The 17937-nt window shown below is 41.0% G+C and overlaps 1 protein-coding gene across 3 annotated transcripts in view; it reads left to right on the plus strand.

The window, feature by feature from the left end:
- Positions 1-3521: 3521 nt before the first annotated feature.
- The window catches only part of STAC (SH3 and cysteine rich domain), a 152336-nt gene continuing 137920 nt past the window's right edge, over positions 3522-17937 (plus strand). For all 3 annotated transcript variants that reach the window (XM_004419483.3, XM_014790458.2, XM_087430688.1), the window contains exon 1: positions 3522-3767. In XM_004419483.3, the coding sequence (XP_004419540.1) occupies positions 3657-3767 (111 nt within the window). In that variant the 5' untranslated portion in view covers positions 3522-3656. The remainder of the gene's footprint in view (positions 3768-17937) is intronic.

The raw sequence follows: 17937 nt of genomic DNA on the forward strand, positions 1-17937 counted from the left end.
GGCTTTGCCCCCTTTACAAATTAATGAATGAGTAAACGAACCAAGAGTGGGAGGTTCCAGTTCAAGTTTGTGGAGATAAATTTCTGCACATCTCACATTTCTGCTGGCTTGATATTTAACCAGAAACCAGAGTGAAATGGACCATGAAGGGAATCTACAAAAATCACTGGGTCCTGCTACAATTATTTGCAACCTGAATTTCCCCAGACTTCACCAGCCTTCAGTAGAAATGAGGTCATCTTGACAGCCATAGCTAAATGTCACTGCAGCTTCTAATGCAGGACCTTCAGTCTTCTGTGAGGTCTCACCCCAGTATAACTGGGAGTCCCAAGGGGGTATCTCACACAGGGCCATGAACAAGTACACTTCTGCTCAGGAATCATTGCTTTGCCAGGTGTCCTCAGGGAATCACTTTGCTGGTCTCCTATGCACTGACCTCCAGGACATGGAGGCCATCAGTCCTCTCCACTGTCCTCTGGGCATCACTATCAATAAATCAATGTCCCCTCAGTACCAGGTCAGGGCTGGCTGTCATGACAACGTGGGAGGACTCTCATGACTCCAGGACTTGGAATCAGGCATAGTCATCTAGTCCCAAAGCAGCAGCGCCTGTGACCCAAACCTCAAGGCATCCTACATGAATACGGTGCCATGCATTTCTGCCAGCAGCCCTCTCCCCACAGACTCAGACAAAGCAGCATCTGTCCACCTCCATGCCTGTTCCCAGAGACGAGCTATGAACCTAATTTCCTTTTTGCATACCGCTTACCTCCATGCAAACCAATGAATCCCACATTCACAGACAGCCATGGCACTCAGTTTAAGATCCTCTCTTGAGCCAATAAAGACAGAATCCTCAATGTCAAGGAGCTTATTTGATTTTAAATCCCACTGTTTTCTATAAGCATCCAGGGTCTTTCTCCATTCACTGTGTGGAGGGCACTTGGAGTAACTAATGTCTAGGCCATCTTAGAGCTCAGGGGGCAACAAGGGCAGTAGCCTTTCCTTCTTTAACCGTCTTGTTAATGAACACTGTGCCAGGGGCTGAGGAAACAAGACGAACATGACCTGGTCCCTGACCTAGTAGAGCTTATAGCCCTGTGGGAAGACAGGCAGCTTTGTCATTGATTACTTAGGGAAGGATGCTGTGAGAACATGGCATTGGTTTGGGAATCTAAACCAGACTAAAGAGGCCAAGGAAGGAGATTTCAAGAGTAATAAATGTTTGGAGATGTTTTTTGAAGAATAAGAGAAGTTAGCTAGATTATAAAAAAACGGGATGGAAAGGGATTTATGGGAAAGAAACACATGAGGAAAGGCTTGATTAGTTTTGGCAATTACAGGTAATTCTACAATTTCCCGGGAAAGATAGCTATTATTTGTCAGACCAAGGATTTCTGTTACTAGGACGGGGTGGAGTGAGGAGGAAGGATGCAAAGCTTCTTTAAAATTTCCTTCGGGGGGACAACATTGAACTTACACTATTGGAGAATTACTATTGTTACTCAGAGCTAAGCATTTTCTAAAATGAAGGATGACATCTTATAGCTGCTCTTCAATTCTTAAAAAAGCAAAATCAAAAGATGAAAAATTTTTTGTTGTAAACCACAATTTGCTTGCCCACTGGGATTGGAATTGTCCATAGACCCTGGGGGTCTTTACTTCCTCAGAAAACCCTTCGCTGGCCCCTCACTAGTTCAGACCTCACATTTGTGCACATTCATTTGAATGAATGTACATTTCCTTATCACAGTTCATGAAAAATGTGTGCGTGTGTATGTGTATGTTTTAATTAATCTCTATTTCTCTAACCAGGCTATCAATTCCAGGAGAACAGACTTAACCTATGTTTTCTCTCTGCTGTATCATTAGTTTCCAGCAGAATGTCTGGTACGCAATAGATGCTTGATAAAGCATCTGTGTCGATACTGCTGCTCCTGTCATTGTGTGCGGTGGTTGCTACTGTTATGACTTTGGCTGTTAGAATTTTGTCTCTATTGAGCAATCAGGAATTGTGTTTTGAGGAAGAAAAAGCTGTAGTCATTTGAGTTAGCCAATCTGCCTGGTCATATGGGAGGCTAAGGGTCACTATGGTATTTAGAGCACTCTGAGAGCCAAATGCCAAGTAAGACAAATGCCTGTCACTTAGAACAGGAGCTTTCAATTGATGTCTGGGATGGAAAGACTGATAGGTTCTTTCCAAAGGACATGAGCTAGGGCAAACATGCAGGACCAAATACATAATTCACAGGGTCCAGTGCAAAATGAAAATGAAGGGCCTCTTCTTCAAAAATTATTAAGAATTTCAAGATAGAGACAGAAGATTATTAAACCAAGTGCAGGGCCTTACGTGAATGCACAAGTTGCATACCCATGAAGCTGGCCTTGCAAACATTTACAGTTAAAGAAAATCTGACCATAAGTTTATAATTTTCTGTTAGAAAATTAAGGGAGAAGTTTTGTATTCATGAAAAAAAAAGCCCGTTAAATTTCCGAATGTATTTGCTTTCCCTGCACACTAAGGTTGTAACCTCAAAAGATACTGGATCCTTCTTTCTCTTTCTCCAGTGGGGCCATCTCTATGTATCCAAAAGACTTAAGGCAGATTGGTTTGCCCCGCTGTGAAGAGCCCTGAACTCCTTGCTATACGGCAACCCCTAGTTGCTCTTCAGCTAGCCATGAAGATCTGGCCCAGATTTGAGACTCCACAGTCCAAAAAGCATGGATTTTGAAGCCAAAATGGGTTCAAATACCACCTCCACCATTTACAGTTCAGTGACTTAAAGCAAATTACTCAGCCTCCCTAAAACCTCAGTTTTCTCATCTATAATGGAAGTGACAGTGCCTGGCCCAATAGGGTAGCTCTGGGGCTTAAATAAGGGAAAAGGTGTAAAAGGCGTAGCACATAAATGCACAACACAATGAGGACAGACACACTGCATTCTCTCTCTGTTTTAGTCCACTGCTGAATAGGGGAGAGGGGAGTGCCCTCCAGCCAGGGAACCCCAGCTCTGGTCCCTGCTCTCCGTCACTGAACACTATAAATAACTTAGCTAAGTCACTGTGTCCCTTAGAGTCGCTGTTTCTTGGGGTGAAGAATGAGGGAGTTGTTGCAGGTGGTCCCTCCTGATTGTATCATTCACGGGTTTTCTATTCATTCCGGGTTTGGTCTGAAGTGTCACTATCCCTTCCAAAGAATCACCCCCGACCGGCTACGGCGCGCGCCCAGCCTCCCAGCGGAGCCTCTCGTGGGCGCGGCCCCCCGCCTGCCCTCGCTACTCCCTGCGTTGGTCGCGCAGCCCCGCCCAGGAGCCGCCTCCCGCCCCACCCCCCACCCCTTCTCCCGCGGGCTAGCGAGCCCGAGCCCGAGCCCGCTCGCCCACTGCCGGGTGGCAGTCACGACTGTGCGGTGGCCGGCGAGGTGGCCGTGAGCGCGGCGGGGCGGGGCGCGCTCTCCCCCTGCCCGCGGGAGTGCGGGGGAGGTGGGCAGGGCCGGGGCGGGGGCGAGGCCGGAGGAGGGCCGTCGGCGCCTCGGTGAGGATGGGAGTCCCCAGGACCCGGAGCTGAGCGACGTAGCGCACGGCGGGAGGGCGAGCCCGAGGAAGGCGAGCCTCGCTGTTCCTCCAGGAGCCCAACACCGTTCCCGCGCCGCCACGATGATCCCTCCGAGCGGCGCCCGCGAGGACGGCGTGGACGGGCTGCCCAAGGAGGCGGCGAGCGCCGAGCAGCCGCCCTCTCCTGCATCCACCAGCAGCCAGGAATCCAAGGTACCGCGCACACTTGCCCCAAGAGAAAACAAACTCCCTCTCCTTCTCTCGCTCTCTGTCCACCTTTGTTTCCTCCGAACTAGCGCTGGCCCCAGAGGCTGAGACGCGTCCCTAGTTCCACCAGGGCTCAAGGACTGTACCTCTCTTGAGTCTCGAATGTCCGGCAGGACTCGCTGCTAACGATGCTGGACCACGTCCCTGTGGACCCAGCCTCCTCGCCCACACAGACCCGAGGCTTTGCGCTGGGCTTTACCTGCAAGTACGCGCAATTCACATTGACTCCGGGTTCAGAGATCGCTTTCTTGGGGGGTGGGGAGGGTGGCGGCTTGGTGGTTCTCTGCTTTGAACCTACTTGTGCCCGCAGCGCGTGTGGGTATTAGGCGGCTTCTGGTGGCTGAAGGATAGACCGCCCAGGGATACTCCAGAAAAGCTAGGGTACTTGCGGGCCAGCAAAGAGTTGTCTGTATTCCAAGGGTCTCAGAGACCCTTTGCTTAACAGGGCGCATCCCTAACTTCAGATACCGCTCATTTCAGGAAAACCAGGCAAAGGGAAATGCCGCGTTCGCGGGAAAGTTGATGCTCCTCTTGTGGAAGTTAATACTGGAAGAACTTACACTTGCTTTTATGAGAGTTACACTAACACACATACACAAAACCAACCCCACAGCACTTCTGTCGCTGTTACACTTCTTGTGAAACTCTCGTGGGTGCCAGGCACATGTTTGGAAATCTTGGAAGAGGATCAAGTAAAATGGGGCTGCTAGCAGTGAGATGCCAAATGGCATCTCAGCCAGGAGTGAAAATCGTAAGATGGAGTTTGTAGTTGTATGGGGTTTTTTTAAGTGCAGGGTTCCTGGCTCTTTATACACATCTCCTTGTGAGTTCCCCAGGCATCTTTGGAATGCCGGGCAGTCCCTGTGTAGGAGTGAAGGAAAGGGGATGCCAGTTTGGAGGGCAGGTCAGATGGGGCAAAGAAAAGTCTAGTCCCTGTCTCCCTTCACACACATACCTGAAAGCCATTGACAAACCAGCAGGATCCAAGTCACAGCTAAGTGGCCGGCTGTCAGTTTCCATGTTGCTGGACACTCTACATATCCCAGCCTCTGGAAGTTAACCATCAAAGATGGTAATCCAAGACAGAGAGCTTTGCATTATTTTTATTTTAATTTTTTTTCTGATAAGTGTCTGACTTGGGCATGTGGGTCAGTTTTTCATAAACTCAGTTGAAAATGGAGGCAAAAGCCCCGCCTTCCAGAATCCTTGTGAGAAATACATGAGATGACCTAAAGTCCATTCCGGTACAGTGGAAGACTCAATCAATGTTTATCCTTTTCTTCCTGAGATAAGGGGATGGGACCCATCTCACCACAGATGATCCACTCCAAAGCAGTCTCACAGCCCACACCCAGGTACCACCTCTCCTCTGACTGGAAGTTTCTGGGTGTCTCATGATTGTCCATCGTTGACCATCAGTCAGCTTAGTGGCCATTTCACAGGTGATCTAGAATACTGTAAATGGATGTGTCTAAACTCAACAGTGAAACTGGTATTAAACTTTATGAGTTGGGCCTGTTGCTCTGCAGTAGATGTGTTCTGGGAAGGGCTTAGTGTTTGGGTATACAGCAATATGATTCAAACACTCTCTATGGGTTTGCTATTTATAGATATCCTAATGTAAATTCTTTGGCAAAGCAAAAACTACATATGTAATACCCATAATTATCCACCGATTTGTCTGGCTTATGGTTTTGAATTTGTACATGTGAATTTTTCACCAAGTAGTCTACACACCTGAAGTGTGTTTGTATATTCCTAAATTTGTTGTCATGGCTTAGGTGTTCTTAATCAGTGCTGATGGGCTATGGGGGGGCCTAAGAACCCCAGGAAATTGAAGGCAAAAGAGTGTGCCTGAGTGTGAATCTTTCTTGGCATAGCATTTGTAACATTCTCAAAGTGGTCCAGGCTCCTCAAAAAGGCTAAACTGCTGGTATGGAGGATTGTGTGGTAAGGGGGCAGTATGGCATGATACAGGAGCAGAGGAAGGCTCTATTCGTTCTACACCAGGAATGCCACATTTGAAAGCTCACTGGCATTTACAAGAATCTTCCACCCTGATGATGAGAGCCTACTGAGGAAAATGTGAACAAGGCATTACTAGTCATTCCATCTTACTCTCCTCTCAAGTGGTCTGTTTGTCGAATATCATGTGGGGCAAGCATGATTTAGGCCCCTATGGGCATTAAACTTTCTCCAGAAGGACTTTTAAAATTACTTTTTCAAAGAACTTTTTTCTGGGGCTGCCCAGTGGCATAGTGGTTAAGTGCACACGCTCTGTTTCAGTGGCCCAGCGGTTCGCAGGTTCAGATCCCAGGCACGGACATACGCACCACTTATCAAGCCATGCTGTGGCAGGCGTCCCACATATAAAGTAGAGGAAGATGGGCACGGATGTTAGCTCAGGGCCAATCTTCCTCAGCAAAAAGAGGAGGATTGGCAACAGATGTTAGCTCAGGGCCAATCTTCCTCAGCAAAAAAAAAAAACAAAAACACTTTTTTCTCTGATTATAAGAGTAACAAATACTCTTTGTAGAAATTTAGAAATCCAGACAAAAATAAAGAAAAGACAATAATCACCCATTGGTCACAGTCCAGAGGCAAGCTAATAGCATTTTAATCTGTCTTGCATCTTTTTAAATCTATTTTTATATTTACGCAATTGAGAGAACAAAGGTGAGCGTCTGCTGAATGCTTCCTATGTTCAGGCACAGCTTGACTCTTCACAATAACCCTATGGGGGGGATTATGCTGTTATTTCCATTTTGTGGATAGGGAAGCGGAAGCTCAGAAAGGTTAGGTGACTTACCCAAGCTCACAGAGCTAGTCGAGTGAAACAGCCAGGACAGGGACCCAGGCGACATGGCTCTGGAATGCAAGCTCTCAAGCCCCGTGCGACGCCCTCAGGTTTGCGTACTCTTTCACGTCCTCAAATTTGACCCAGCATCCTGACCAAGTGTTTTGTATGCCATAAAAGTCATTTGCAACAGTAATTGGGTCTTTTCGCCTTAAAAAATCTTTGTAAATAAATTGAGCCACATTATCATGTGACGTGATTAAAGACCAATTCTTGTCCAGCTCCTTTGTGCTTGGTTTTGCAACTCTTTCCCCCAAAAATATATTTCAGTAAGTAATTAAATGGGATATCACAGAATCATCTGGAAAACGGGGCCACAACAAACTCTCTAGCCCAGAGGGTCTATTAGGAGAGGAAGGATGATGATTCAACACCCTGAGCACATACAATGTTTCCAGAAGTCCATTTTCTTTGCAAATTCTTTGGAATGCTAGAATCATAGAATATTAGAATTGGAAACAGAGATCATCTATTCAAGGTATTTTTTAAAATCATGGGTAACTTTTATTATGTCAATTTATTTTATTATGGAAAATTTCAATATACGCAAAAGTAGAGAAAACAATATTAAAGAACCATAGTGTACCTAATTGCCTGGCTTCACCAATTATCAGTTCATGGATGATCTTGTTTCATCTGTTACCTCCCACCAGCACTCCTCCCCACACACTGGATCATTTTAAAGCAAATTTCAGACATCAAATCATTTCATCCATAAATATTTCAGATTGCATCTCTAAAAGATGAGGACTTTTTTTGGTAAACATGACTACAGTCCCATTATCTCATATTCTCATTGTTTGAAGATCCGTGAACAACCAGAACCAGCATTCAAAATTGTGCATGTACATGCATATGTGCATTGTCTGGGGAAAGAATCCATAGCTTATATCAGATTAATAAGGTATCTATAGGCTTCAAAGGTTATTTAAATGTCCTCTTTTTTTTCTCTTGAGGAAATCAAGGCCCAAAGAGAGGCAGTGAATTGCCTGAAATCACACAGATAGTTACTGGCAATACCCCTGTGTAAGAACCCTGTCTGGGACCTTGGGTACCCAGTACAATTTCCTCAGAGCAAATTCCTGTGAGCACAGTGGTAATGCAGTCTATGTGGTTTTCTTTTTCATAAAATTAGTTGGGTTGATAGAGTTTGAAAGCCACTGATGAACCTCACCCATCTATCTTTCCACCAACTATTCCAGAAAGACCACAACCTAGTTTATTTTATAAAAAACCATTTGAATACGAAGAAAGACCATTGAATACTGAGAAAAATGTCGTATATTTTAGCATCTCTTATTTCAGTGAATGTCTTTTCTCCTACTGACTTATTGACAACCTAGAAATTTTACTAGGGTCTAATATGAAGGTTTGGTTTGGATGCCCTTTGCCATCATTTAGATGACCCAAGGTTACATTTTGATGATGTGGAGAGATAATAGGTTTTGAGGTCAAATAGACCAGAGTTCAGATCTCTTCTCCTCAATTGCCACCTCTGTGATTGTGGGCAAGTTGCCTAACCTCTCTGAGCCTCAGTTTCCTAATCTCTGAATGGGGATGCTAATACCTAGTTGGAGTGGTTTTTTCTAAGGCCTGAGAATATATAAAACACCTAATATGTTGTAAGCATTGTAAGCGTAAAATATTGTTTATTTCTCTTCCTGCTTCATATTAGATGACTTCTCTCACTAGCCAACCCCAAATGTCATCACTGGAACAATTTCAGTAATCAAAACTGACATTCGGATAATATAACTGAGTTTTCCTCCCTTTGGACTCTTTGTTGTGCTATTGACTGCAGTGAGATTTCACCTTAGCTATTTTGCATCCCCAAGAAAATAATCCATAGACTCATCAGCATGTGACTTCAATTTTGAAAGGCTGTCATAAGCACCTAGTGCCCCAGTGGAGCCATGGATCAAGATGCCCCCTCATTCCTGGATGGCCTTCTCTGAATCTGGACCACCATCCAACCTAGGGAGAAGAAATCCCTAACCATGAGGACGTGCCATGCATCTCCCAAAAAGGTTTCTGTGGCATCAATCAGCAACTATCTATTGAATGCCTATTTTGTGCCCGGGGCATCCCATACATATATATGAAGCTATTATTGATAAAGAATTTAACTTCTACAGGGGAGAACATGAAAGAAAATGTAACTTTGGCTTTGCATTCACATCCCCTAGGGAGTCCAGGCCACAGGCTAAACCTACTAAATTGAAATCTCTGAGTGAGGGTCCCAGGTATCAGTATTTGCTTAGAGCTTCCTTAGTGATTTCATTGTGCAGCCAAGTTTGGGAAACACTGGTCTAGACTATAAGGGTTTTAGAATGTCAAAGAAGGCAAGATTCTTTCCCTTCCAACCAAGGTACTGGAAGGAATCATTTGTATTTACTCTCTCTTCTGCTTCAATTCCCATTTACATTTCAGTCCAAAGAAATGGCTCTGGCAAAGGTGACATGCTTTTGTTCTCCACATTGCCAAAGAGTCTTAAGCTTTACTCTGATGCAGCTGGATTTACAAGGTTGATTATGCCCTTATTAAGTTATTTTCAGGATTATAAAAGTAATAGGTACTTAAGGTAGAAAACTGAAAAACACAGAAAAGTATAGAGAAAAAATTCATTTAACACAACCACCTAGAGATATGAATTGTCAAAATTTTTGCTGTATTTCTTTCATGTTTCCATTTTTAAACACATGCATACTTGAAACAGAACTGGACTAGGGTGTACATAAAGGCACATTATGTTTTTTCTCCCACCAATGTTGTATATAAACAGTTTTCCCATACTCTTAGATAACCAATAACATGATTATTAAAAATGGTATAATATTCTATGTCATTATTATACCACACCTACTTCATCACTCCCTTCTGACTGCATGTTTAGGTTCTTTCTTGGCTTTCACACACTTAAAAATATTAAAATGTACATCTTGATCCATAAACATATTTATATATTTCTGCTTACTTTCATGGGAAGTAAAATTGGTAGGTCTGGGTATAAACACTTCTAAGGTCTCTTATTCTCATTGACACAGTGCCCTCCAGAAAATTTAAATCATAGCTTTTTCTTTTCTTAGTAAACTTTTAATTGAAGTATGACTTCATACTAAAAAGTGCACACATTATAGATTAGAGCTTAATGAATTTTCAAAAAATAAACTCTTGATTTGTGTGAAACCACCATGTAAATCCAGAAATAGAATATTACCAACATCCCAGAATCTCCCTCAAACCCTCTTCTGCCACTACCCTCACGAAAGGTAAACAATATCCTGACTTCTAACAACATAAATTAATTTCATTTGTTTTCAAACTTTATATAAATGGAATCATACAATGTGTATTCTTTCATTCCTGGCTTCTTTCACTTAGCATTATATTGTGAGATTCGTCTATGCCATTACACGTAGCAATAGTTTTCATTTTCGTTGCTGAGTAGCATTCCACTGTAGGAAGAGACCACAATTGATTTATCCACTCTACGGATGATGGAACTTTGGATTGTTTCTTGTTTTGGGCTGCTATAAGCAGTACTGCTATGATCATTCTTGTACATATCCTTTGTGGCGGATATGAAGCACTTCTGTTGGGTATATACTTAAGAGCAACATTGCTGGGTTGTAGGATATACATGTGTTCAGCTTTTGTAGATATTGTCAACTTTCTGAACTAGCTGTATCAATTCATGCTCCCACCAGCAATGTTTAAGAGTTCCATCTGCTCCTCATCCTACCAACACTTGGTATTGTCTGTCTTTCTCATTTTAGCCATTCTCATAGGTGATCTGTGGTATCCACTATGGTTTGAATTTGTATTTCCCCAATGACTAATGAATTTTGCAGTGTTTTATACTTATTATCATTTGAATATCCTCTTTTGTGAAGTAGTTGTTCAGATCCATTGTCTATTTTTCTGCTAGGCTGTCTTTTTCTTTTTAATTTGTAGGAATCTTTTACATGTTCTGGATACAAGTACTTTGAGAGAGAAATGTATTCAAATATCTTCTCCTACTCTGTGCTTACCTCTTCTTTCCTTAACAGAAATTCTTACTTAATGTAGTCAATTTATAAATTTTCTCCTTTATGGTTGTTAGTGCTTTTTGTGTTCTGCTTATGAAATCTTTGCTTACCCCAAAGGCATGAAGGTATTCTCCTATATTATTTCCTAGAAACATTATTGTTTTGCCTTTCACGCATAGGTCTATAATCCATTTGGAAATGCTTTTTTGGTATGGCGTGAGGTGGGGGTCAAGATTCATATTGCACTGTATTGCCGCCTTTGCCGTAAATCAGGTGACTATATTTGCAATTTATGTGGAGGTTTCTAGTCTGTCCCATTGGTCTATCTATCTATCCTTGTACCGATACAGCACCATCTTAAATGTGATGGCTTTATTAAAACAGTCTTAATATTTGGCAGAGTAAAGCTTCCAGCTTTGCTCTTCTTTTTCAAAACTATTTTTATTATTTTTAACTCTTGGCATTTCCATATGCATTTTAGAATCAGCTAATCAGTTTCCACAAAAACACTTGCTAGGATTTTGATTGGGATTACATTAAATCTACAAATCCATTTGGAGACAATGGACATGTTTATACTATTAGGATTTCCAATAATATATCCTACTCCAGAGTGTTTGCTTCTGCCAGGTCTCCCAGGGTATCATTAGCTGAGAACCAAATTTTATGTTACTTTTTCAGTTTGGGGATTCCCAGAGCACGCTGTTTTGTGTAAAACTGAGCCCCAAATCTATGTCAAGGCAGATCTGTGATTATGACTTCACAGGAAATATTGAAACTATTGATTGGTTGATTGTTCGCCTTATGTCATGTTAAGGTTTCTTTATCATCAACCTGAGTTGGTGAGAAATTTGTTTCTAGTTCATTCTTTCTTTTTCAGATCTCTACTCCATATAGGCATCAAAATTCAATCCCCTTAGGTATTTTTTATTTGTGGTAAAATGTACATAGTATAAAATTTACCATTTTAAGCATTTTTAAGTGCACGGTTCTGTGGCATTAAAATACATTCACATCGTTGTGCAATGTCACCACTGTCCATCTCCAGAACTTTTTCATCTTACCAAACTAAAACTTTGTACCCATTAAACAGTAATTCTCCATCCCAGCCCCCAGCCCTGCCAAGCACCATTCTACTTTCTATCTCTATAAATTTGACTGCTCTAGGTACCTCACAGAAGAGGAATCATAAAAGATTTGTCCCTTTGTGACTGACTTATTTCACTTACTATAAATCTTCAGTGTCCACCCATGTTGTGGTATGTGTTAGAATTTCCTTCTTTTTTAAGGCTGAATAATATTCTATCGTATGTATATACCACATTTTACTTATCCATTCATCCATCAGTGGACATTTGAGTTGCTTCTACTTTTTGGCTATCGTGAATAATGCTTCTATGAATTTGGGTGTACAAATATCTGTTCAAGTCTCTACTGTCATTTCTTTTGGATATATAATCGGAAGTGGAATTGCTCAATTATATAGTAATTCTATGTTTAATTTTTTTGAGGAATCAACTTACTGTTTTCCGTGGTGTCTGGACCATTTTAGATTCCCACCAGCAATGCACAGTGGTTCCAATTTCTCCACATCCTCACCAACGCTTGTTATTTTCTGTTTTTTTTTTTTTTATCCTAATGTGTGTGAAATGGTATCTCATTATGGTTTTGATTTGCATTTCCCTAATGATTAGTGATGTTGAGGACCATTTCATGTGCTTATTGGCCATTCGTATATCTTCTTTGGAGATATGTCTATTCAAGTCCCTTGCTCATTGGTTAATCAGGTTGTTTGGTTTTTTGTTGTTGAGGTATATAGTATCATAGCCTTTTAAATGAGCAAATTTGAAGGACAAAGATGTATTGAATTTTCTTATTGTTTTAGTTACGTTTATTCACTAGGGAATGGTTATTTTTCACATTTATTATTATTTATCTTTTTTCCTTTTGTGAATTGTCTATTCATTTCCTTACCCATTTTAATAGAGCATTCATCCATTTCTTTTTTTTTTCTTTTTTTTTTTTTTAATTTTTTGTTTATTGCAGTAACATTGGTTTATAACATTGTAAAAATTTCAGGTGTACATCATTGTACTTCTATTTCTGCATAGATCATCCATTTCTTATTGCTTTTTAAAAAATATTTTATAAATATTAAAACCATGATCTTTCGTATATGTTGCTAATATTTTCTCAGATTGAAGTTTGTTTTTTGATTTCATTACATTCTCAACAAAGTTTTCTTTTTCTATGTTTTTAAATGTCTCACATTTATTTAGCTGTGGTTTCTTCTTTCTTTTATATTTAGAAAGGTCTTCACCACGCTGGGAGCAAATAAATATTAACCTATATGTTTCTCTAGATACTTAACATATACTTTTATCACTTTGCTCCATCTGGAATTTATGTTGTTATGTGGTATGGAAGAAATCTAATTCTTTTCCAAATGATTAATAAGTATTTCTAAAACCATTTGTTGAATAATTCATTCTTTTTTCACTGATATGAAATGTTACATTTATTATGTAATAAATGGTAATATGTACTAGATTCTCTTTCAGAGTCATCTCTTACATTCTAATGATTTTGCGTTTATCACTATACTGTACGTTGGCATCACTGTTATAATGTTTTAATTATTTCAGCTTTATAATAGACTGATCAGTGATAATACAAGTACCCTCCTGGAAGTTTTATTTATTTATTTGGTTGCACTCACCTTTTTGTTTTTCCATTAAGTTATAAAAATAATATTTTGAAAGTAATTGCATGCAACTTTTAAGACCATTTTAGTGAAATCTTTACAAGTAATGGAATTTCTCATCCAGGAACGTAGTATACATCTTTAGCTATTGAAATGTCTTTTATGCCACTCTTAAATGCTTGGGAATTTTCTTCAAATATTTCCTGCCCAATTCTCTGCTAGCTATTTCCTGGATATTTTATACTCTGGGTTACTATTTTGAACCACATCTTTTATATTTTCTAACTGGTGATAGCTGGCATATGGCAAATTTGTTTTTACATTAATTTAGCAATCTAAGATCTTTTAGATTCCATTTCTTATTAATAAAGAAATACAGTGTTGCTTACTGTTCAGAGCGGGGACCCTGGAGTCAGACACAGCTGTGTTAATCCCACTGTGCCACTTTGGGATGCCACTTAGCAAGCCTCCTTGTCCTTCACTTTCCTGAGCTTCACTGTTCTTTCTGTAAAATGAGCATAATAATGCCCTTCTGCAGCATTGTGATTGGGGTTAAATTAATTACTGTATGAATTAGTATGCTAAGTGCTGAATACAGTGCCTGGCACATAGTAAGTAAATGTGATTATTAGATTATCATAATATCTACAATAATAATGTTGCCTCTCTAACTCTAATTCTCTCTTTTTGGGGGGAGGTGTGGAGGAGTGGGGTGGGTACGGACAGGAGCTTATTGCATTAGAACTCCCAAAATATGGTAAATATTACTTGAGGTGTTGGGCTAGTACCTGACTTGCTTTAAATGCCACCAGTGATTTGCTATAAGTGTACATTGTCTATAAGTGTATATTGTACAGTGTTGGCGCTAAGGGGTGGCCTTAGCTTTCTTGTATCTCAAGCCACTCTGGAAGCCACTGCAAATCTACACATTTAGCGTGAGAAACAGAAGGTGATGCTTTGCAAATTTGACTTCAAGACAAATCCATTTCCACTAAATCATTCCTTAAGACCTCCTTCTACACATATTCCAGACTTCCCAGTCATGTTCACAGTTAAACTCAGACAGTCTTTCTTGTGTTAAAGATGGGTAATGTTCTTAGTTTACTAAGAATTTCCATCAGGAATGGATGTAGAATTGTTTCAAATGACTTTTTGGCAAGAATCAAGGTAATCATGTGATTTTCTTTTTGTCCTTTGGCCTCTTTATATGATGGATTATATTAATAGATAGCCTATTATTAAACTCTTCTTACATTCCTGGAAAAGATCCTACTTGGCCATGGGGATTTTCTTTTAATAAACTGCTGGGTTTTGATTGCCAATACTTTATTCTTTTTACATCTATATACATATGGAGATTGTTCTATAACTGTCACTTTGCGTCCTTGGTCAGATTTTAGTTTTAAGGATATGCCAAGTTTTAAAAAATGATTTGGGAGATGTCTATGAGTGTTTTTGTTTGTTTCGGTTTTGTTTTTTCTGTGGAATAATTTATAGAATCCAGATCTCCTCTTTGAATGTTTGAAAAAAACTGCCAATAATATCTAAACCTAGCACCTATTTAAAATAAATTTTGAAAATATTTTTTCCACTTTTTTATTCTATTCTTTTTTTCTAAATTGGCTTGAGTCAGATTTGTTAACTTGTATTTTGCCAGAAAATTATCCATTTCATTTAAATCTTCATAACGTCTCTGGATGAGTTATTGTAGGACAGCCCTGGGACCTTCCTTCCATCTTGTCCCATCTTCACTCTCTCTAGCAGGATTGCTATGTGCTTCTATCCTGTGAACACCCCTTTTTGTAGTTCTCTATGTTTATATAACATTGGTTTCTTAGATCTGGATTGGAATCAGGAGAGTTAAATACCAGTGCTCACGCTTCCACCTTACCAAGAGAAAGTATTCCTTACTCCATCCTTAAATTTCTCATGAGCCTTTGATTCCCTTCCTACACCTGTAACAGTTCCTCTCTGGTCGTATTGGCTATGACTTCCTCCTCCTCCATCATTCAAATGTTGGTCTTCCCCAGCATTCTATTCTCAGCCCTCAGCCCTTCTCACTCTCCATAATCTCTCTAGGTCTGTACTGGCACATCTTCCCTGTTCTTTTTATTTCCTCCACCAGCTGACAACTCCTAAATCTGAATCCAACCCAGACATCTCTCTTCTGAGCTCCAGACCAATATATCCAGCTGCCTTCTGGACAACCTGTCTTAATGCCCTCCATACATTTTAAAGTCAACCTATCCTCAACTAAATTCATCATTCTTGACTCAAATGCCACCCAGTTCCTCTTGTGTGTTCTTCTTCTTGTGTTTGCATCCATAGATGAGCATCATCCATGGAGTCAATGAAGCCAGAAATCCAGAAGTCATCCTCAGTGACCCCCAGGGGACCTGAACAGAGAGGTTTTGGCAGCAAGTTGACAGGAGACAAGATGTCTGTTAGCCCCCAGAGGGTGCCTCATTTGTCTGAAAATGAAACTTGTACCTGTTGCCTGTTCCTAATGGCCCCCATAGCTGAAGTTTCAGTAAGCATGTTTTCCTCAGATATGGGAGCAGCTGTGACCACAGCATGAAGGACTGAGGTCGGACACAAGAGAAAGAGTAAAGAGGAGGTATCCAGAACACTCTGGGCTCCCAGAAATGCCACTACTCCCATGCCCTCCAAACTGACATGAGGGAAGGTGAAAAGAGGCACCAGAGTTCTGTGTGCCCCTGAGAAGATCCCTAAATTCCTTCCCCCTACCTCCAACACTCTCAGTTGTATCAGAACAAGGTAGCATGGAGACCTTGGAAAAGAATCCCATCACACCACTTTTCCCAATATGTCAATCACCAGAAGAATATTGGAGAGCCCCTTTCCTCTCTCATAATTTAATCTCCATACAGGTCTGCACATCTAATCCGACGCCATCTGCCACCCTCCCCAGCTGTCAGTATCCTCCACTCTCCCCTCTGGAATTCATTCTTCAGCAAAATTCTCTCTTTCTTCAACTTCTTCTCTGATGTGTCCTTCACTTCTTACTCTGACTCCCAGTCCTTTCCCTGCAGGCTTCTCAAATGGTGACTCTTTTCTTCTTCATCAGGCCTGATGATTGGGGAGGCACCCTCACTGCTGCTTCCAGAGTCTTGTCTCTCCTCTCCTCAACCTCATAGCTTTAAAATCCATGCACTCAGGCCCTTCTATCCACTGCTAACATCAGTAGTCACTTACCAACCCCGAGTAGGTCTCTCCATTCTCCATGATGGTAGAGCCAGGCTCATTCTCACTCATTCCAACACTACTCCTGTCATAATCCTTGGTGATTTTCATATACTGCAGATCACCCTTCCAAATACCCTGACTTCTTCAATCCCTAAAGTTTTCTCCTCCTATGATCTTGTCTTCCATTCTCTTCCACGTCACCACCCACTTCTGTGGCCATTCTCAAGACGTTGTCTGTATAATGATTGCTACATCTCCAGAATCTCCCTTCCAAGCTTCCCATTCTGTGACCACCACCTGGTATCTTTCCATCTAATTCCCTCTAACACTTCTATTCTGATACTGTTTTAACTCCACCAGAGCATAAAATCCATTAAACTGGTAAGCTTATCCTCTTTTCTCCATCTCTCACCCATTTTAGGTTCTCAGATTCCTTTTTTCTGTCATTGTAATTACTCCTCTGCAAACACTCTGAACTCCCTTGCCCCTCTGGCCATTTGTTCAGAATCACCTAGAGAAACTTCAACTCTGCCTAAAGCCAATTTCCCACCTACTGCATACCTACACTTCTGAAGAAAGTAGAGAAGACAGATGATAAACAAGGTGGAAAAAAGGCATGGTATGATTTCAGGCAGTGATCAAGCTAAGTAGAAAAGTATAGTGCAGAAAGGGGTAGGGTGAGGAGCTATTTTACATAGAGTGACCAGGGAAGGATTCTATGAAAAAGTGACTTTTGAGTCAGAGACTGGAATGGAGTGAAGGCATGAACCTTTTGAAAATCTGGGGTAAGAAGTGAGGGGAAGAGGGATCTGAGCAAAGGCCCTGAGGTGGGAACAACCTTGCATTTTTGAGGAGCAGCAAGAAATTTTGGATCCTTATTGCTGAATGAACAAAAGGAAAAATGTCAGGAGGCGAGTCCAGAAAACTGTGAGTCCAAGGGCTAGATATGTACTGTCCAATTAACCACATGTAGCTAGTTAAATTTAAATTTAAATTAATTAAAATTAAAAATTCAGTCCTTTAGTCATACTAGCCACATTTCAAGTACATGGTAATCACCTGTGGCTAATGGTTACTGTATTGGACACCACAGATTATGGAACATTTCCATCACTGCAGAACATTCTAATGGACAGTGCTAGCTATATCCTATGGGCATTAACAGCCATGCTAAGGAATCTGGATTTTGTTCTAAGTTTGAGAGACCACCATTTGAGATTCAGGGAAGAAGAGGATCTGCACAGTACATGATTGACATTTTCCAAAGATTACTCTGGCTGCTATATGCAGTGGCATAGCTAGGGTGGAGAGAAGGAGGCC

This window comes from Ceratotherium simum, chromosome 5 (genome assembly GCF_057802395.1).
Source record: "Ceratotherium simum simum isolate JZ-2026a chromosome 5, ASM5780239v1, whole genome shotgun sequence".
Taxonomy (NCBI): Eukaryota; Metazoa; Chordata; class Mammalia; order Perissodactyla; family Rhinocerotidae; genus Ceratotherium; species Ceratotherium simum.